At 37.3% G+C, this 21,503-nt stretch overlaps 1 protein-coding gene across 7 annotated transcripts in view; it reads left to right on the forward strand.

Moving 5' to 3' along the window:
* The window catches only part of C4H4orf50 (chromosome 4 C4orf50 homolog), an 81,624-nt gene that overhangs the window by 5,746 nt on the left and 54,375 nt on the right, over positions 1-21,503 (forward strand). For all 7 annotated transcript variants that reach the window (XR_012633530.1, XR_012633531.1, XR_012633529.1 and 4 more), the window contains 10 exons: positions 1,145-1,283; positions 4,105-4,800; positions 8,676-8,772; positions 9,512-9,633; positions 10,013-12,217; positions 12,966-13,067; positions 14,228-14,374; positions 17,913-18,089; positions 20,315-20,371; positions 20,747-20,929. Coding sequence is in view for 3 of the 7 variants with exons in the window: in XM_074904493.1 (XP_074760594.1) it covers positions 1,145-1,283; positions 4,105-4,800; positions 8,676-8,772; positions 9,512-9,633; positions 10,013-12,217; positions 12,966-13,067; positions 14,228-14,374; positions 17,913-18,089; positions 20,315-20,371; positions 20,747-20,929 (3,925 nt within the window). In the remaining 4 variants the exon portion in view is untranslated. The remainder of the gene's footprint in view (positions 1-1,144; positions 1,284-4,104; positions 4,801-8,675; positions 8,773-9,511; positions 9,634-10,012; positions 12,218-12,965; positions 13,068-14,227; positions 14,375-17,912; positions 18,090-20,314; positions 20,372-20,746; positions 20,930-21,503) is intronic.

Below are 21,503 nucleotides of genomic sequence, written 5' to 3' on the forward strand. Positions count from 1 at the left end.
GTACATTAATAGGTATGTATTTATTTATGTGTTTTCTATTTTAATCCTGTTACTTCAGAAATATGTTTTTATGTGAGATTTTTGAATGAAGTTAGCGTTGTCGTACTGGGATAGAGGCAGGAGGAAATTTTAGCAGGTAAGGGCATTAAGACAAGGCTAGAAGATAGAAATGAGCAGGAAAGCTGAGTGGAAGACTGTTGAAGGTTGAATGAAGAAATTCAGGGAAGAAGATACAATACAGCACAGTCCTGAGGGGCAAGGAGGGTAATGTGTGCATGTCTGAGATGAGAAAAGAGGAGTGTCTAGTAACTGCCACAGGAGATGAGAGACAGGGAAAAAAAATTCTTTAGCAAGGAAAGGATGTTTTGGAATTCACAACTGTTTAAAGAATTGAGAAAATTTTGATATGTAGACTGGAAATGGAAGGAAAACTTTAAGGAAAACATGAAGCTTACTCTTGTAAGATTATCTTAGGTATTCCTCCTGTGTAGAGGAACCCCACAACATCATACCACATCATCTTACACTACCATTTTAATGGCAACAGGCAAAGAAAACATGTATTTTGTCAAAATCCAGCTTTGTGGATGAAGTCAATGCAGTTATGCATTGTAGGTTTCAGTACCAACTGAGGTGTGTTACAGGTAAGATGTTTTCCCTTTGTTCAGTAAAACACAATAATTCATAGGTTACCTGTAATCTTAATTTTATTGGGAAGTATTTACCTTCATCATAAAATTTGAATTTGCTAACCATGAACCTAGCAAAATCCTGTGATCAGAGACATGTAGAGACAAAAATGTTGTGGTTGTCTTTGTGGTTAAGTTGTTACTTCATATAGCATGCCAAGCTTCAGTGAACAATAATCTTGTAAATGAGTTTGCTTATGATTTTGTATTAAGCCAGCAGAGAGAAAATGAACGTAGATGTTGTCTAACAATTTTGAGAGTCTCAAATGTAATGTGCAAACCCCAACAGACTTGTTAAGAATTAAGTATTTATTATTAGTAATCAACAATTTGTTATTATTTTATTGTTAGGAAAAAAATGGAAAAATTAAGGCATTGACTGATGACTGCTTATTTATCTGGAACTGTATTGTGCAGTATTTACTTAGCAAAGATCTTCATTCTCACTGTCACAGGATGAAAGAGCTGGAGCTGTCACATAAAACACTGCTTGTGATGATTGATCAACTAAATGTGAAGTTGCACCAGGTTGAAAATGCAAATGTGCGTGTTAAAGGGAAATTGCAAGACATTCGTGAGGACCTGATGAACCTGGTGAGGAGGATATTGTTTCAAACGACCTAGTTTAGCTTCTCTTTCTGGTAACCATAGAATGATTTGAGTTGGAAGGGACCTTAAACATCACCTAGCTCCAACCCCCTGCCATGGGCAGGGACACCTTCCACTAGCCCAGGTTGCTCAAAGCCCCGTCCAACCTGGCCTTGAGCACTGCCAGGGAGGGGGCAGCCACAGCTTCTCTGGGCGACCTGTGCCAGGGCCTCACCACCTGCACAGTGAAGAATTTCTTCCTTATATCTAATCTAAATCTACCCTCTTTCTTTTTAAAACCATTTTCATTTGTCCTATAGTGATACCCTTGTAAAATGTCCCTCCCTGGCTTTCCTATAGCCCCCTTAAGTACTGGAAGGCCACTATATGGTCTTCCCAGAGCCTTTTCTCCAGGCTGAACAAACCCAACTCTTTCAGCCTGTCTTCACAACAGAGGTGCTCCAACCCTCTTATTATCTTTGTAGCCCTCCTCTGGACTTGTGCCGGCAGGTCCATGTCTTTCTTAGGCTGGGGGCCTCAGATCTGAACACAATTTTCCAGGTGGGGTCTCACGAGAGCAGAATAGAGGGGGAGAATAACTTGCCTTGAGCTGCTGGCCACACTTCTCTTGATGCAGCCCAGGATACAATTGGCTTTCTGGGATGTGAGCACACATTGCCAGGTCATGTTGAGCTTCTCATCAACCAACACCCCCAGGACCTTCTCCACAGGGCTGCTCTCAATCCATTCTTTGCCCAGCCTGTATTTGTGCTTGGGATTGCCCTGACTCATGTGCAGGACCTTGCACTTGGCCTAATAATAATAAATAATTTATAACTAATAATTTAATAATAAATAATAATATAACCAATAATTTATAAGTCAGTCTCATCTCCAGTGACCTCTCTGGTTTTAAGCAGTAAATTATCTCAGCCTTTCTCTTTTCCTACAAACAGAGGAATCAGAAGAATTTTTTGGTCTTTTTTGCTCTACTTTCTATTTCTCTAATGGTTTTGACAGCACTACCACAGTTCCTCTCATCCAGGCCCTTGATCTTTGAGATATATGGTCCTATTTCCTCTTTCTCCCCAGAACCTACTCAGCGTACTCTTCTCTAGGTCAGACTTTATCTTTCTAGCCCCATAATAAAGCATTTTTTGATTCCCTACCGTATACAATACAACAGTACAACACAGCTAACACAGCCTCTTTTCTGTATAAAATGCAGCTGTTCAGCCCATTGTCTGTCTCTTGAATTTTTTGTGCATTTTCAAGCTGGACCCGTCTGCTGTTACATTCACTTTAAGCTTCCTGCTTAGCCCTGTGTCCTTTTCCAGCTTTCCCAAATTGGTTTGGGTCTCACCTTATTTCCTGTGATGCATTGTCATGTGGGCCAACACTCTGCAGAGCCCTGCCAGTGCAAGCCCTCACTGGGACAAGATGACCTGCCTCGTCATTGCCATGAATATTCCACTGCTGATTGCATGCCCTTGCAACTCCCCCTTCCCCCTGTCTGTTCTGAAATTGTCAGCTCTGCAGTGGAAAGCCTTCAGTTCTCCTGAGTTCTAGTATTCTTCACATAAATGTTTTGTATCAGGAAGGTCAGCTGTTGGCTGATAACAGGTATATAACCAGGCATTTTTACCTAGTTTGTACAGCTCATTGGAAAATGCAGAAGGAATGGAAGTTTTTCAGGGACAGTCTACAATGAAACAATGTCTTTTATTCTGTTTATCATAAGATACACTTTCATTTTCTCAACATTTTATGTCAAAGTTGAATACTCTAACAGGACACTAGTACCATGTGGCAGGACTCATAAGAATGAACAATAGTCTTCCCTTTTTCAATTAAAAATTAAATGTACTTTTCAAGACTCAGGAAGCTTAGACATACATACATTCCCATCAACAGTTGACCAAAGTATTATCTCACACCTACCTGACTTTCCATAACATTTCAGCCTAGTGTTCCTCCTGTCTTGCCCTTGTCAGTGAACCCCACAGACAGGAAGATACCAAAGATCAAAAAGACTGATCTAAAGAAGTCCTTGAAGAAATACAGTAATGTCTCTGTGCCTTCGGTCTTGCTTCAGAGTTGCCACAGTGGCCCTATGATACTGGTGGCTCTTACTTGGCTCAAAACAAGGGCAGCATGGGAATCATGAAAGCCTTCTATATTTTTCATTGACATCTTTCACCTCTGTACATCTCTGTGTTCAAACACACTTTGGTGCAAATGAAAATACTGAATTCTTTCTCAAACTGATTCCAAAGGCATCTGTTCCTGTCTCCTTTTTTTCACAGGTTCATAAAAGGAACTGGCAGATGACAGGTATGGTGAAGGGCAAAGGGTAAAAGCCTGGTCTCTTGAAAGCACATGTACTGTTTTCTATAATAGAACCATAGCTTCCCTGCCTGCAACTTCTCAGTGCTACACTGCTGTCAGTGTTAAGGATTTGTTACTCTCTATTTCAGAGCTGGTTGTATGAATTCCAGTTCAAATGTTTCATTTGATTTAATATGTACTGTAGAATATACAAAAGAAAGTGTTTAAAAACTTTCCTACATTTTATGTAGTAGTAGATGTGGGAATAGATGTTTTATTTGTTTCCTATTGAGATGTTTCAGTGATGGCTGAAATGACAAAAGAGTAGGTCAGTTTTGCTCTAAATGCAGGATTTCACTGGCTTTAAAAAATTTCTACTAATGTCATTCCTGAGTTTTCAGAAAACAAGGGATGAATTATTTCAAAATTAAGAAGAAATTGTAAGGAAAGAAGATATTTAGTATTAAGATGTTAACCATAAAACTCACTGAAATTATAGGTTGAAAACCAACAGAAGTCAGAGAAGAAGCAAAAGGAAAAATTACGCTGGCTTCAGGAGCAGCTGAAGACAAAAGAAGATGAAATAAAAAGTCAATCAGAGTATTTTGAACACTACAAACAAAGGCAGAAACATCAGACAGCAGTGCTGAGAAAACGAGAATGTTACCTTCAGGGTGAGGTATCTAGGCTGGAAAAGCATGTCCTAGATCTTAGTGCCCATATTGCTCTCTTGACATCTGAATTAGAAGAGGGAATGGTGCAGCATCTCCTGCAGAAGTTGGAATCAGCATGCAGTGGGACTCAGGGCTATAAACACTCTGATGTAGAAGTAATGGAACTGAAAACTTGCATTGAATATGTGGAGCATGACATGAAAAGCCGCCTTGAGGCATTTCAGCAGAATCTGAAGTTCTTAAGTGAAAAAGAGGAGGACAACAGAAGAGAACAGGCAGACCTGCTGATTGAACTCCAATGCTCTCAGGACACTGAGGACTTTCTCAGAAGTAAATTGGAAGAATCTTACCATCATGTTTATACTCTGAAATTATCTGAAATCAGACTACAGGAAAAAATGGAAAAGCTTTTGGAAGAAAATAGGGCTTTAAAAGATCAAGGTAGGGTGAAGCTGAAGAAGAAGAAAGAAAAAGACTCACAATACACAAGGCTGGAGAATGGAGACAGCAGTGTTGACCTGGTAAGTAAAAATAAGGCAAAACATAATTAGCTTTTATCTTTATATCACCCTCGATTACACTTGTCGTTAGATGTGCAGTTGAGATGCAAGTGTGAGGCTTTTTCCTTCCTGCATTTTTTTCCTTTATTTCTGTTGACGCATCTGTACTTCACAGTGTCTGATTCATACCCACTGGAATCAGTAGTTGGAGCTTCATTGCAACAGTGCTTTTATTAGGTGCACATTGAGGGCACTTCACAAATCTTGTTTCCTTAGTTTTTAAGTGATGTGCCCAAGGCAAAAAGTCTCAGTTGGCACTAGAAGTAGAGCCCAGAAGAACTTCTGAGTCTCTGTCTCATGGACACCATTCAGTGGAGAAGTACACATATGGTTGGGTGAGTTTTCACATGTTATTCATGCCCAAATGCTGAAGAAAAAAGCACAGCTGACAATAAATCTTGTCTATGAGATTTTCTGGATAATGGTAAACAAGGGAAGATGGATACAGTATTCATGACTGGGAGTGAGTTGAGATATTCAGTGGTTTGCAGCTCCATAGCACTGTGATATGCCCTGAATACACTGAATAGGACTTGTTTGCTTTAAGCACTTCACTCCAGACTTGCATGGGAAAGCTCTGTATATACTGTAATATGGCATTCAGCTTCTGCCAATTTATTTTGCTGACAATGAACAATTATTTTCACAGAGAGGACTCAAACAAAGTTTTATTCTTTATGCACTGAGGTGGAGGATATTTTTATTCTGAGGATTTGTTAAATAAAGTGAAATCAGCTAAGCCTCACACTCAGCCTCTCCATTCAGATTGTGACCTGGTATCACAAGAGCTCTCCTGATTTTAACTGCAGTTAACGAGAGGTAATGGGCATGAACAAAAACCCTTTAGTATAGAGGGACAATCAGACTGTGAGTACTTACAGAACTGGGAGAAGGTAGAGAGGATCTTTTGTCCGTAAAAGCTAGAAGAAATAAAGTCAAAGTTTTTAACCTGGTAGTTGAATGCATCTTTGCAGACATGGTGATTTTGTACCATTAGAAGTTCTGCAGTCTCAAAGAAGTGAGCTCCAGGAGGTTGTCTTTGTGTGAGAGAGAAAGAGTGGTAAAATCATCCTGCAGTAAGTGGCAGCATATGGGTGACTTTGTGGAGAGCTTGGAAGCTGTGCCTCACTGAATATCTCCATAGCTGCTCCAAGGTGGCAGAAGGACTGACTGCTGTTGCTTATTTTTATACTTAGCCTGAACCATTGCTACAGTTAACTTTAGTAAGTTCACGTTTTCTTGGGGATGAAGAATAGGGTTTGAAAATGTTTTAAGATATTTCTAGAGGGACTCACATCCAGTTGTAAAGAAGTACAACAACCAAGTGCACTATGAGGGGACTGCACAGCTAAAATCAGGAGAAATGAGGGCTTTCAGAGCCAGGGAAGAAGTAGTGAAGAATTGCTATTGGTTTAAGAAAACTGAGAAAAGGAGAAAGTAAATGTTGAGTTATCTGAAGGTGTGAAAGCAAGATATATCAACTGACTAATTGCTTGAGACTAATCCAAAAAGTCTTCAAGAAACAGGACCAAATCTCATTCTTTCAATGCTGTACCCTAATAAAAGGTTACTTATTCCCTCTACACAGTTTTCTAACCATTTCTTTTCTAGGTATTAATTTACAGCTGTGTTGTCATAGGAGGTTACCGAGTCTCAATTACCCAGTCTTTGGTATAAATGCACAGGCCATAATTTGTGTTAAACCAGTTTACTTTGGTCTGGTGCACAGTAGGTTGCATTCCTTAAGTGCTGCGTGTAACACCAGCAGCATCAAATCTTGTGCCTTTTGCATTTCTGGTTGTCTTTTCCTCCTCTATTGGTACTGCTACTATAATAATTCTCTTGGATTTTTTTTAGTAGAGAATGGCTTGAGATAGTGGGGAAAAATTTTCAATAACCATGATAAAAGGAGGAGGGAGACATCTGGTGTTGTACTATAAAACTGAAGAGCACTTTTTCCCCTTACCTTGTGTTTTACTAGCACCTGTTAAAATAGAGTTTCCTAATCTCATTACCTTGATCTTGCAGTATTCAAGCCGAAATAGTTACAAGAAAAATCCTATTTGAGCTTATTTATACTCCTTCAACAGCTATAAAAGTGAGAAATTGTGTTCAATACAAGAAAGATTTTCATGCTGTTACTTTTCTGGAAAGCTGCTTGTATATAATTTTTTGGTGAAAGAGTGAATGGGATCATTTGCCTATTTCACAGCCAGGAAAAAACTAGTTTGTGAAGACAGGCTTATCAAACTCCTGTGAAATACACATGTTATGAGATTCCTTGGTAAATACTGTGTCATTCACATGCCAAGCACATCAGCTATTCTTGAAAACTAGCCTTAGTCACTGTTGCATCTTCATGCAATAATATCGGATCCAATTCAGTGTTTATTTCTGGTATTGCCGAGATGAACTGCATCCCACAGAGGGATGCAGTCACATAAATCTTGTCAGAAATTTGAATTTCCAAACTTGATATCAGGATCCTGTCTGCAATATTCCAATTGCAGCCTATTCCTGAATCAAAAATGCATGAAAAAGCAGCTGTTCCATGTGGCTGTCTTCTGCTTTATCAGACAGTTTCTAGATGTGCATGTTAGGGGTCTCTTGAAGGTGTTGGTGAAGAAAAAGTATGAAACGCCAAGCAATGCACCTCTCTACAGTTTTCACATGATAGCTGAGGTACTGATTTCTCAGCATGATGTTTCTGGCATCCAGACATTGTATTTTTACATAATTTTCTGTAACTTTCTTTTGACGGAATGCACATATCGATAAAGAAATGATATCTGGGAAGAAATAAAGGCAAACTTGCAGGAAAGGAATGCGTGTGTTTCAAGAAATTAATATTAGCTTTAATATTACTAAGAAAATGAAGGAAGAAATCTTGGAAGTGTTGTGGTTTCCACTTAAGTCATGGCTCCCAGTCAAGATCTCATAAAACAGCACTATAATGTGGTAGCTGACATGGGCTGAAATCAATCTCGCTGGTATTCCTGTGGAAAATCAAGTGATTTTTTCTGATTCACTGTGGACTGAAGACTTTGAAGTAATTTACTTTCCCACTTGTAATTTTAAAGCTTCAGCTCAGCCCAAAGAGACCAAGTTTGATTTCTACTGGCATTCAAGTAGAGCAGTGCAGGAAAACAAAAGTGACTGTGTTGGCTTGTTTTCTGCACTGTAGCTGTTTTGTCTACCACCTCGATTATGTGTTTTGTTGAGAAAATCAAACCTCAGTCTTCTATTCACTAAAAATTAGCATGGTGCATGTGAAACGTGACCTGCTGTGTATCAAACAATAACGGTATCTGCCTTGCACCAGAAATTGCTACAATTTCCAAATTCAATCAGGGAGTCAAGATAAATGTCAAGAACAGAATATGAAATTTACAATTAAATTATCATGGAAAATAAAATTTTATTTGGAATGATTATTCTACTTTGAGTTCTTCCAACCTAGGAACAGTTGTCTTCGTAGCTAGGTACTGAACCATTAGTCTCATTCCCTACTTGATTGGACTTTATTTTCTCTTTGTTCATGAGCGTATAATTAACTCCGTTTTGATAGTGTTCCATCTGTAATCTGACATATTACCTGCTTATTACTCAGATTTTCTTCCTTAACACTTTATAGCGTATGAAGGAAACATTAAGACAAAGTTTTGAACCACTACATTTAATAGAAAATGTTGGAATAAGAAAACTGTATGAAATAATAGGAATTATAATGCAATATTGGGTCTTCTGAATGTAAAATAGCAAAGGAAAATCATCTGCCTGTTTTTCATACCACAAACACTGTATAAACTGTTTTTTTCTTTTCCTCTTCTTTACAGGATGATGTTCAAAATCTGAAATGGGGAGCAGTCTTGATTTTACTCAGAAGCAGAGCTACTCAAACTCCAGTTGTGCTGCTACATGCTGAAGAGTCTGGTATGAAAATAAACTGGATTTTTTGCTTTCATTTCTGTGCAATAAAAGTGAAGATGATTTCATTCATGTGGGTATGCATGACTTAGAGGGTATAAGACCTTCTAAAAACCTCCTAATCTGAAAACTGTATTTTGGGAAGGTGAAGCAATAACTATTTGCCAGTGTGATACTAGAACATGAGCTTTCTCAAGAAATCCTAGAACTTTCAAGAAGCTACAGAAATGAAGAATTAGGGGATACTTCCCATGTCCTGGCTGAAGTATAGTGTTTGGGAATGCTGTGTAGCAGTCAGATTTGCTTTTCAGATCAAACAATGTGAAAGCTCTGGGCTTGGCAAATTGTATCAGGTAAATTCTTCCAATGTAAATGATTGGAAATTTTATAGCAAATTTCAGTATATACAAAAGCAGACCCGCTCTGAATAATTCTAACCCATAAATTTAACCCGTAAGTTTTCATCTACCCACTATAGTGAGATGTATTTTCCATTTTAAATGCTTTCAGAACTGGGGAGGACTCCAAATATAACATATTTCAGAGCTTAATATTTGTGTTTTCTTGTAAAGCTTGCTTTCTTATTTAAAGTCATGCTTATCTCTGCATCATTGGTGAGATATGCTTCTGGTACAGAAGGTAGTTTTGAGTATACTTTCACTAAAATACTTTTCTGTTCAAAAGTTGTTAGATAATTCTGGGTTTGTTTTTCATGTAAATATGTGGGAGTGCTTTACCATAACAGAAACACCAGGATGTAGCTGTGATGGGCTAGAGCAGATGGAGGAGCTACCAGAGCTTCTACCAGTTTTGGAATACAATTCCCTTGCCTTTGCAAAAGTTGCTGGTCTAGCTGAGATTGAGCAGGTAAGAAGAAAAGTTACTGCTATTCTTAACTATCTTTCTGCACAGCAAGTCTGTGAACTTCAAGATAAATGAAGGGTGGGTGTATTTAAAGATGAATATTAAAGTAGCTTTAAATCATAGCTACTAAGGATGTTATTCAAGATGAATACAGGTGTGCACTAAGAAGATTATTGTCTTAGTTGTACCTTATTTGTATCATTACTCTCATTGCAAATCTTTAAATAATTTGAAAACTCTTTATATGGAAATATGCTTTTCTCATGTGTCTGTAATAAAGTATTTTATAGATGAAGTGAAAAATAAATTATTGTTAGCAACATAGAATGATATATCTTAGCTTATATTAGATATATTAGCTTATATCTTTTGCTATTACCAGATCACCCTTGGAACAAAGAGGGCAGGTACTCTAGAAGATAGTTTCACTTTGTTCAGATGTACCCCAAGTTATTGTGCAGCAAAACTGCTTCCCCCTTACTCTGAGAATGATGAGAAAAGTAAGGAAAACAAAGATGAAGAAAACTTTTCTCTCTTGAAAGAACAAGCTATAAATCTACCAGCAAAGGTGTTCCCTGTTTCTGTGGTTGAAGAATTTACAAGGAAGAAACTCCAACTTACCATGCTAGAACCTGAAAGCTACCACATATCAATTGTCACCACTGTGAAAAAAATGAGGAATTTGGATTTCACTGAGGCAAATACCAACCTTTGCTCTGATGGCCTCTGCCTTGTTGCAAAAGGAGGATCTTCTGGCAAAGCTTCTGCACTTCTTCATGGAAAGATACCTTGCCGTGTAACTGAAATTTTCACATCATCTCTAGAAAAATACAACATGGAAAAACATTATGAAAATAATATTCTGCCACAAATCATAAGTGAAAATAAATGTCTGGATAGAGGTATTGATGATGGAATGTATCACAAAAAAGTCATCAGAGGGAGAGCTAAAGGAGAAGAAATTGAGAATGAGAAAGTCCAACCACAACAGGTGACCTGTGTTGCTGAGGGAAGTTCTAAAGTTTTATTTAAGACTGAACTGATTAGGCCTGGGAAGCAAGGAATGGAAGCCAAAGACAGCCTAGGTGGCCCACAGGATGTCCAAAATTTATCTGTTGATTTTAAAGACTTAAAGAAACATTTTGAAGGGACCCCTGAACTAATGGAGAAACAAAGAAACCTCTCAGAAATCTGCATCCCTGATGTGAATAGGGTGTATAATGGAGAAGACATAATCAAAATGGAGGAGAAAGGAGAACAACCTCAGAAACAAACTCATCAAACAAACCCTTCCAGAAATATTGGCCTGAAAGTTAAGAAAGACCAGACCCTGAAACTATGTGAAACAAATGAGAATTTCTCATGTCAAAAAATAGCTGTTGAAAACATGCAATATGTATACTCTCAGAAATTTTTTTGGTCAGAGGAAGACAGGTATCTACTAAACATACTGTCTTCTGTGCAGGAGAGGACTGTGTGCTTAAGCAAACTGTTCCTGCCACAGAGCAATTTTTATGAGTGTTTCTGTCATCTGTCACCACTGGAAGCTGGTAATGAACATAATATGAAAATATATGTACTAGAAAAAGTGGTGGCTATGTGTTCTCAGAGGATATTTCTACTCATGCAAGAGAATGAAAATTACTCAAAGAAAGTCTGTATATTACAACAGGAGAATGAGAGATATGCTCAGATGTGTGCACTGGAAGAGGAGATGGATGCATATTTTCAATACATTTTAGTGGCAGAAGAAGCTAATATTGTTTCATTTCAAAACTTATTTAATGAGAAAGAAGTTGCTGCTGGATGTTATAATAACTTACCAGAAGAAAACATGATGAGCCCAGAAACATTTTTTGTTGAAACCTTCTCTAAGAACCTTTTATGTGTTAAAGAGAAAAATAAGAATTCTAAAAAAGACTCATTGACAATTGCATCAAATAATCTTCCCGGGAGTGTTTTATCCCTGATTGGAAGGAAAATGAGGTATTTTCAGCTGCTTTCTGACCTGAAAGAAGAAAGAAGCAGATGCTTAAAAGAAGTAGCTGAATTATTACAAGACAAAGAGAACTATTTAACAAAATATAATGAATTAATACAAGAGAGAGAGGGAAATTTACAAAGAATATCTCTTTTAGAAAGTGAAAAAGAAATTTTATTGGGATGTTTGGCAGAAGTAAAGTGTGAACAAGACAAATGCAGGACCTTGGTTTCAGAACTTCAAGAGTGCAAAACCAGCTGTTATAAGACTATTTCTGATTTACAGGAGGAAAAATGTGTACTAAAAAGAGAAGTAGACAGAATTGAGAAAGAAACTTCAGACCAGCTTGATGAATTTCGGAAAGCAAATGCACACTTTATTTTAGAAAATAACAAATTGAAAGAATTAATGTCATCTTTGGGTTTCACCTATGAAGAGCTGAGAAAAGATAAAAGTTTAGGAACAAAGGAAAAGATAGTAGAACTAAAAGAAGAAAGTCAACAATGTGGTCTTAAGTCAAATAAAGTTGAAACAACATGTCGCGTAACTCAGACTGAAGAAGAATTTCCAGTTATAGACCCCTCAAACTATTACCCTGGAAAAGAGGTAAATAATAACAGTGAGGAATGTTACCAAGCAGGATCTTCTAAAGAAAGGAAGACATATAAATGTCATTTGGAGGACAAAGCTAAATTAACTTTGTAATATATAAAATGTTTTAACCTCCCATGTGCTGGAGGTCTGAAGTGCTAACATTGAAATAAAAGGCAAAATACCAGAGAATTTTTTTCTTAATGTTGTATTAGAGAATTTTAAACTGATATAGCAAGCTACAAAGTTAAAAATAATACTTAAAATACTGCATTGTACAGGCATTTTAAAAATTATTTATCTTATTGCAAGATTAAAAGCTTCTGGTAGAGCAAATTAATTTTCACAAACTTCTGTTATAATGGTTCAGGGTTGTGAAACAATCATGTCTTATTGGAAATTATGCACGTGTTCGCTTACTAACTTTTATTCTGATGGGGTCTATTTTTTTACTGTTTTGATTTTTATGAAACACATGCTTAAAGACAGTATCTTTATGTATAGTGGATTTCTTGTCCATGGTTTTCCTCTGTAGTCATGAATCTTATACCACAGTGAATTTCTATGGAGATTACTATGTTCTTGTAAAAGCAGAATTATTACTTCAGTTGAGAATAATTAACAGGGAAAGATTTACCTCTAATATCTTGATTTTATGCAAATGTTTTTAGTAATTTGGAAGGAAACCATGTATTGTTCTGTAAAAACCTGTGTGCTGTTTCATATGGGCGAGAGGAGTCACATCTTTTCGTTGTATATCCAGGGCACCATGTTTGAAAGCTACAGTGTGATGAAAGAACAAGTCAAAAAGGCGAAAGAGGAACTCAAAATACAGCAAAAGGAATTAGAAAAATCGAAAAAAGAGGTAACCTCCTATTCTGATGTAATTCTGAGGAGGAAATTTTTTTTATTTTTTGTTTTGTTACATGGCTGTTCTTTCTGCCAGGATTTAACTCTTTTATTAAACAGGGAAGTCTCTGATCTGCAGAACCAAAATGTACCTCTTAAATCTTTGAGTTAAGTGATGAATTCACAGTCATTCATGATTGGCCAGAACTTCAAGTGATGCTACATTCCTCCAGCACACTTTGATAGAAGCTGAGTGCTTTATTAAGCTTAACACAGAACAAACTATCTGCTGTGGCCATCTCTGGCCATGCTGCTTTCCTCCTCCTCACTAGGAATAAGGAGGAGTAGAAGGCTGTAAGAAGCACTGAGGATTATGGCAATCTTAAATTCAAAGTAGGTTTTGAATGAGAGGCAATATGATGTAAAATCTGACACCGTCAAGGGATCTTGTTATATTCAGTGGTGGTGCAAAGCATGCACACTGCCCCTTTTCTTGACATCTATGTAGTAAACACAAAGTCCAACACCACCTACATGGAGACTTGTTTGGCTGGCTAGTTCTGTGCCTGTGTAAAGTAAATTTGCAGTTTTAATACCAACTGAGGAAGCTTTCAGTGTTGTGCCTTTGTGAATGTAAATGAATGTGTTTTTTTCCAAAACTACAGTATAAGTAGAGAAAATGCAGCTCAGAAAAAATATAAAGGTGAACATGTGGAGGGTTTTTTTTTTCCTCCTTTTCATTTTTCATTTTTGACATTTCTCAGGAACATTTTTTTCCACCTAGCTGATAAAAATTTACTTTCCATTTGCTCTGAGGACTTTCAAAGACATAATCTCTGAAACTGTGAGTGCATTCACCACTGCTTTTTTTTAGCTTTATTCAGAATATTCAAGGTACTTTCAAATTCAAAAATCAATTTAAAATGAATCTATTTTTTTTGCATAGCTCTAGTTAGATATGTTTCTGTAGGATTTACTTTAAGAGTCTTACTAATTTCTTATAAGAAGATAGTAGTTTATTGTGTAATTCCATTTATTTTAATCAATTTGCAACAATATAAATCTTGTGATGTAGACATAAGTCTCAAGTCCATGATCGTAAACTGGTATTGAGAAATTATACCACTGCTAGACCAATTATACTCAGTAGTTTGACTTTTTTATTCTTCCTGTTAGGCTCAGAAGTGGTACAGAGAGCTTGGCTTTGCTGAAACAAGATACGAAGAAATGAAAACTCGTTTGACACAGGCTTTCTCAGAACTAGACCATCTTAAACAAGAGGCTGGGGACAAAATGCTTGGAAAGCAGCACTGCAAATTAATGGTCTGTATGTAAGTGGAATGGAGGAAAGCATATTCTCTGAGAGAGAGTTTTGGATGCAGACACCCACTGTTGTTATTGGCAATAGATTTGAAGGGAGTATAGAGAACCTGGGAGCTATAAACTTGAAAGTGAGCAGATATTATGCAAGGTAGACCACCTGTCTGTAGGACAGTCCAAAGTCTGGGCTCTGCATGGGCAGTATAGACACTCAATTTTTTTAGGAGGGCCCTTCACCTGCTCTCTTTAGCCAGAGACATTTTCTGGGGCATGGAATTTTAGGTGGCCTTAATGAAAGGTGTTGGAGGAGTCTCCAGTGTTCCCAATATTTGGCCTTTCTGCCTTCTAGCCCCGATGACTAGATTTGGACAGGCAAAATGAAGCTGTGATGCTGGGTGCTTTGTAGAGCAACTTCCACGCAAGGAGGTGGTGTGGATTAATGGGGAGTCAAAGTCTGTAATGGACACATGAGGCCCAAATGTGCATCCCCAAAATCCAGGAAATTGTTCTATCACATGCGGGAGAGAAGGTCGCATTGGAATGTATTTATATCGTAGAAATTCTGGTTTTGCTGTAAATGAAAGCTTTTTGAATTTTCAGGTGGTTCTGTGTCTTGATAAAGTTTTTATGTTTTCCACCAAAATGAAGTGGTTTATGGAAAGATTTTTAATTATTGGTTAATCTGCTGGAAGTAGCTTTCATAAAGATTTTTCAGCTAGCCCTGAAATTATTTCTGTGCTCCTTAACAGGAAAACTGCAAAGAAGAAATAGGCGACTTTTATCAGTTGGAAAAGCAATTTTGTAGCAACCTACAGTATTTGCAAATTCAGTTTGAACAGGTTAGATAGACATGGCTTTGGAAGAAAATAAAAACAAATTCTGGAAATTGTAAGGATTCTTGGCTCAGTTCAGTTGCCTAAATGTCACTGTCTATTCCATTTAAATGCCTTAGGACATCCTGGCTGAGGGTGTAGTTGGCCACCTGCAAGTCCCGTGTGGTTATTTCATATTAGCTTGTACACCCTCAGTGACACTATGTGCTGATGTTTAGACAACTGAATTCTGACTGTTAATTGAAATAAAGGACAAATTTTTCATATCATTATGATGTATTGGCATGTAACATCCTAAAACAATGAAATCTATTTCAAATAATAAGAAGAAACTCCCAAATTTTTTGAAAATAAATAGAAGTGTATCATGGTGCTTTGTTTAAGCTAACACAAGCTTTTGGGGCCGTTTTCTGGCAAATGGAACTTTAACCCTTTTGTTTGGGGACAGTCTGGGTCAATTATTGCTTATTTTATTGGTCACTGAATTAGGATGTTAATTATTTCTATGACACATGGGAGTAAAATTCATCAACCTTGACAGAATATTTTTACATTGGAAAAAGTGCAGGTCAGCCTTTCTTTTGAAAAAAGGCCCACTTTTAAATCCCTCCAATAACTAACTTTTCATGTTAGCATTTATTAATCAATACTATATGTGCAATATTGTGATGTTGTTTGATTTGTATCTAACTTCTTCATCTGATTTAATTACTTGCTGTAGGCTTAATGTCAAATTGTTGAATACACAGTGTCAAAGATGCAGTTCATGTACATCACAGAACTGGGTTTATCCTTTACTTACACTGTTTGATGGCGCAACTAATTATGTGCATGACTCAAGTTCATTGTGTCTTAACCAAAGGATATTGATTTTATTGGCACAAATAAGCAAATAGTACAGATAGAAAATAGCATAGGTATAGTTTAACAAAGGTAGTGACTGTATTTGAATAATTCTCTTTAGTTATTTCCCAGTCCCAGCTGCTGGGTTCTTCACCCTTCTGGAGCTTGACTACATAACCTATAGTCACTGTTAACTGGGACATCTGACAGAGGGATCATAAATAAACCTTACATGCCTCACTTCTGCTCTGAAATTGCAGAAAACTGCTGTCAGGTCAGCAAAATGCAAAAGGAAAGAGGAAACTTCTCTTTGCCTTTAACCTACAAGCAATTTTTTTATTTCTCCACCTCTTCTTCCATTAAGCATCTTCAATTAGGGAGTGTTTCTTTTTTTTTTTTTTTTTATTTAACATACTTTTTGTGGGGGAAAGAAGAAGATGAGGAAAATACCATGTCTCAAACTCATCCTCAGATTTTTGTCACTGTAATCCTTGTCTACTCAGTCTTGGTGTCCAACAGTTGCTATTGTTCTTTCTCTTAACGCAAGAGGGAGCCAGAATGTTTAGTACAAAGCATGACACAACTTGCTTGAATGTTCTGCATAAAGGACTTGCTCTGTGAAGAAGAACGTCATATTTCTGGTTTTACCTGTGTTGCAATGATGTTTTGCAGGCAGAGTGCTGCGATTTATCACTTCAGTTTGCTGTTTTCTATGAAACAGTGCCTTCAGTATATTGTAGTCACCAAGGGCGTTGAAGTTGGAAAGGCTGTCAGAAAGCAAGGGAAAGTTTAACTGTGTTGTTGTGTATCATAGCTGAATATTAGGTCTTCTCTAGGTTGTATCCATTTTGGTAACCATTAAAATCAAAGCACCTTCCTGAGTGTTTTGTCAGAAGGTTATATGGTTTTACTGCAGTATATCATAGGTCTGACTAGAATTTTTAGTTTAATCTTTTTAAACTGAGATGTTTAATCTTTTAAACTTGTTTATATAGCATGTTATCAGAAATCTTGAGCAGCTGTGTGTATCAACTTAATGTTTTTTAATATGTTCACAATAGCATAAATGTTTTTCACAAGACTTTCTTCACCCTTGGTTTTTTCCGCATTCTTAATCCATATGTTTAATCTGACAGTGTCACTTCTAGGAGCTGACCTTATGATGCTGACCATCAATCTAAAGCTCTCACTAATCCTTTCAAGCTAAGTGCCTGAAATTGAAAAAAAAAAAAAAAGTCAGAGAGTGGGGGAGGAGTTAAATGCAGAAGCTTCTCCTTCCACTTGTTCTGTACCACTATTGCTACATTTTAATGTAAGAAATATTTTCTTTATAAATATTTTTGAAATTTATAGTTAAAATCTGATTAGTTTTATTATCTCCCAAAACAAAAATCTAACTGAGAGAATAGAATTTTCTCTCTGAGATAAATATATGTAGAAAAATAAGGTGTATATTATACAGCAGTTGGATAAGGAAACTGGGGACTTTTGAGTTCTATTCTTACTCACTGTGTGACCATAGGTTGGTCACTTAAGCTGTCTGTGCCCCAGTTTCCCCAAATATGAAATTATTATAATGCAGTACTTACCCTGAAGGAGCACTGTGAAATCCCAAATCTCAATCCTACACCTGCTCTCACAGGGGATCAAGAACTCCTTGCTCACAGTTTTAAGATTAGTGCAAGATATTAGTGCTAATATGTTTATGAAGGTTTGAAGTCGTATGGTTTATATTCGCTAAATTTTTTTTTTCATACAAGGTAGGTACGTATATTGAGTGAGAAGTTCTGTGCTCTGAAATATGATTGAAAATATTTTCATTATTTTATATATCTAATTTGAAAATCTGTATATTTGCTATCTAGCCTGTGTGCACTGTGAAAGATGCCCAGGAAACAGAGGAGACTAAAATAGCAAATAAGAGATTACAGCAGCAAGTGCTGACCTTGAAAGCCCAGCTCAGGGACCAGGCTGCATTGCAAAATCAGTTTCATGACTTGCAGAATGAAGTGGAACTCCTTCAGGCTCAGCTATGTGAAAAGGTATAATAAAGCTGTTTTCTGTGTGCTTAAGTGGGTGGACAAATGTGAACTTAGACTTCAGATTCTACCTCTTTCTTTTCAGATAACAGAACCAAAAGAGTATTCTTTCCTGGGAATGAGTCTGAGGATAATTAAATGGTTTCCAGGCATATAAAGGTACCCCTGACTTCAGAGAAATAAGGAAAAGATGTAAACTGCCTGGGTGTTCAGCATTATGGACAGATGATAGACTATAATATGTTGTCACCAGTTTCTTCTATAATCCCAGTAGTGTAATGCAAGCAAAGCAGTGCTGAAATTTTTTACAGAGCCATCTTCTTGGCTTAAATTGTCAGGATTTTTAACATTCCCAACTCTCTTGCACTTTATCAGATTATGAAACAGTGAGCTAGTGATAGAATTTTGATAGAGTTTTTTTCTAACTTTTTTTGATCCAGCTGCTGGGGTTACACATTAAGAGTTTCCTTAATGCATTTTCAGTTAGCTGTGTGGTTTGTATTTTTATTAACTGACATAGTTATGCTGGTGAGAACCCCCATGTATACACAAGTGTACTTAACATGAGCAGTTTTATACTTGTGCATTATACTTCACCTGGCAAACGAGCAGGTACAGATGTTAACATTTGCAAAGCTACCACCTTACTGTGTGACAGCAAAGCTACTGCTGTCAGCGTGACTACAACTACTGAACTCAGGTGGAAACAAATTCCTGCTAGGACTAATTTTCCCTTAGATTTTGTTTCCTATTTCTTTGGAAACCATCTTTCAAAAAGGGATTATACTTAAAATGTGAGCCAAATTGGAATTGCCCATCATACTCTGAAGCAACTAGTAAATGGCATTTTCTCAATAGTATTCTTCATACCCTGATACAATGGGTGAACATACTTCTCCTCTGTCTTCCCTCTGAAATACAAGAGCTGATTTTATTCTCCCTATGGGGTTCAAGTTTCATCCTACTTCCTCTATGGTAAATTCTCCTGTCCTACACTTTTGGGTTTGGGTTTTTTTGTTTGTTGCTTTTGGTTTTGCTGGGCTTTTTTTCCTATCCTTGTCAAGTGCTGGGATTTGCTTTAAACCAGTCCTGTACAGAGGGTTAGTGGCTTCTCTCAGGCATTGATTAGGATGCCTCTTAGCAGAATAGTGGTGGTGAAATGAAATTGTTTTGTAGTGTCTGGTGTCTGTAGTGATGGATGGTGCATATCAGATGGTAGGTGAGAAAGGAGTGAGACGTGCTATCCATATAAATGGGCAACTCCTATTTGTTCTCTTGCATTACCAATATGTTTTGCTCCATGCCTCATCAAGAATTGAATGTCACCAGTGCAGAGACCTACTGCCAGCTTTATCTTTGTTCCTGTGGTGCTGGTGCAATGTAAAGACATGTCTCTCCCGTCCTATCTACTCTGTTTCTTCCCAAGACCACAATTTATTAGTTGAGGACCATGTGACCTCTTTAATCATAACTGAGTTCTCATAAAAGGAGTCTTCTGATGCATATAATATATTTACTGTAGACTTTATAGAAGTGTAAATTGTCAAGCAAAATGAATGCAAAGGAATCTGTACTTTATTGACAAATAATACTGTATTGATTCATAATAGAAAAGGATTTTGCCTGCCAGGATATTATTTGTGGGTTTTTTGCATCATCAGAAATCAGGTTTCCCATGAATAATAAACATTTTAATCATAAGGTACAGACTAGATCATCTAGCTCACCGTGGCTCACCACGTAATAGAGGACATGCATCGATTGTGTCAGAGTAGAAAGTTGTTGATGTTCACTTTCCAGAACTGTGGAATACACATGCACAAAATCCCTCCTCATTTCTCTCATTCTACAATATAATATAGATTAAAAAAAAGGAAAAACTTTTCCCAAAAGTGTATTTTGGAAGATTCACAGAGTAAATGGGAACATGAGTGCATAATGAAGAATACCAGTCTTTAATGTGATACTGCTTTAATGAAATAACCTCAACTGATATAGGGCTCTATCTAAAAACATCCAGAATCCCTTAGTAATACATAAGACCAACGTTAATGATAGCAGAGTAGAGCTTGTGTGCCAAGGCCGATCCGTGATACAGGCTCACAGACATACAGACATGCGAAGTGTACACCTTGGAAGTCAGGTCTAAAACAAATATCATAAAACTGCTACAGTATTTCAAAATGACTCTTGAATAAATTTATGTGGAATGTTTTTCAACCTTTCAGGGAAAAGAACTTCAGAAGAGAAGGTCTGAAGAGAAGTTGACACTGGCTCCTCTGAAGGTATTTCCCTGAAAGCTGATGCAGGAACTACACAAAGGTGTATCCCTTTGCTTACCCGCTTCCATGCATGTGCCTGCATTCTGCAGCTGCCCCTGACTTAGATTTTTGCTACTGGACTTCGGGCAAGGGCCCATTACTATGGGTACTCTTCAGCCTGTCAAAAGGGGGGGCCACGCACATGGAAAGAGAATGTCTCTTTCCAGTTTATTTGTGCACGTATTGTTGCTGCGAGGTGCAGACACCTAATGGCCTAGAAATATAAGAATGCAGTCTAGAACTTTGGGTCAAAACGTGAAATTACAGATCAGACACAAAATATGATCTTGCAGTCTCAACAGGGAGTGAAATCAATGTATATGTGTTCATGCCACATAGGCTAAACTGGCTTGCCTCACGCGAAAGTGCCAGGAAAGGAACAGCTTCATTACAAGGATGCATGGAGAATTTCACAGGCGAGGAATTGTTAACTCTGCGTTTGATGAAGAGGTGAAAAACTTGGTGAATGATATGGCCCTGGCAGAGTACGCAGTCGCTTTTACACCAATGTGTGATCAAGAGGTAAGTGTTTGTACTTCCTTGTAGGATCTTCCCATTTCCACTACTGTAATGTCAGTGATTTAATTTTTTAGGATTTTCAGTAAGATTCAATGTGTAGTTATAAAATGTATTTCAGCACTTAATATAAATATTGCTTCAGACAAGTCAGTGGAGTTGACTGTTTTACTGCTGTTTTTTTGGTCAGGGTTTGAATATTCTGGACCTTATCACAAAGTATGTCAGGGCTCCATGCAAAAAACCCCCTCCCTGATATTTTTGACACAGTGTCCTACTGGATAATGCAGCACATAATCAATTTCTCTTTAAATATGAATTTTGCATTTTCTTCCTGCACAATGCATTGTCTCAGATTTTTGAAGAAATCAGAAAAAAAAAGGTCTACAGTGAATAATTTTAAGATTTCAGTCAACTCAGTGGACATTCATATTCAAAAAGGAGTCACTTGTGTTTTGCTGGCAAGATGAAAGTGGTTCTCATGGGATACATTCTGCTTCACACCTGGTTTTGTTCAACATTATCATTAATAGCTTGGATGCTAGGAGTATACTTCATATTTTTGTAGTAGCATCTACTT

This window comes from Athene noctua, chromosome 4 (assembly GCF_965140245.1).
Source record: "Athene noctua chromosome 4, bAthNoc1.hap1.1, whole genome shotgun sequence".
Classification (NCBI taxonomy): Eukaryota; Metazoa; Chordata; class Aves; order Strigiformes; family Strigidae; genus Athene; species Athene noctua.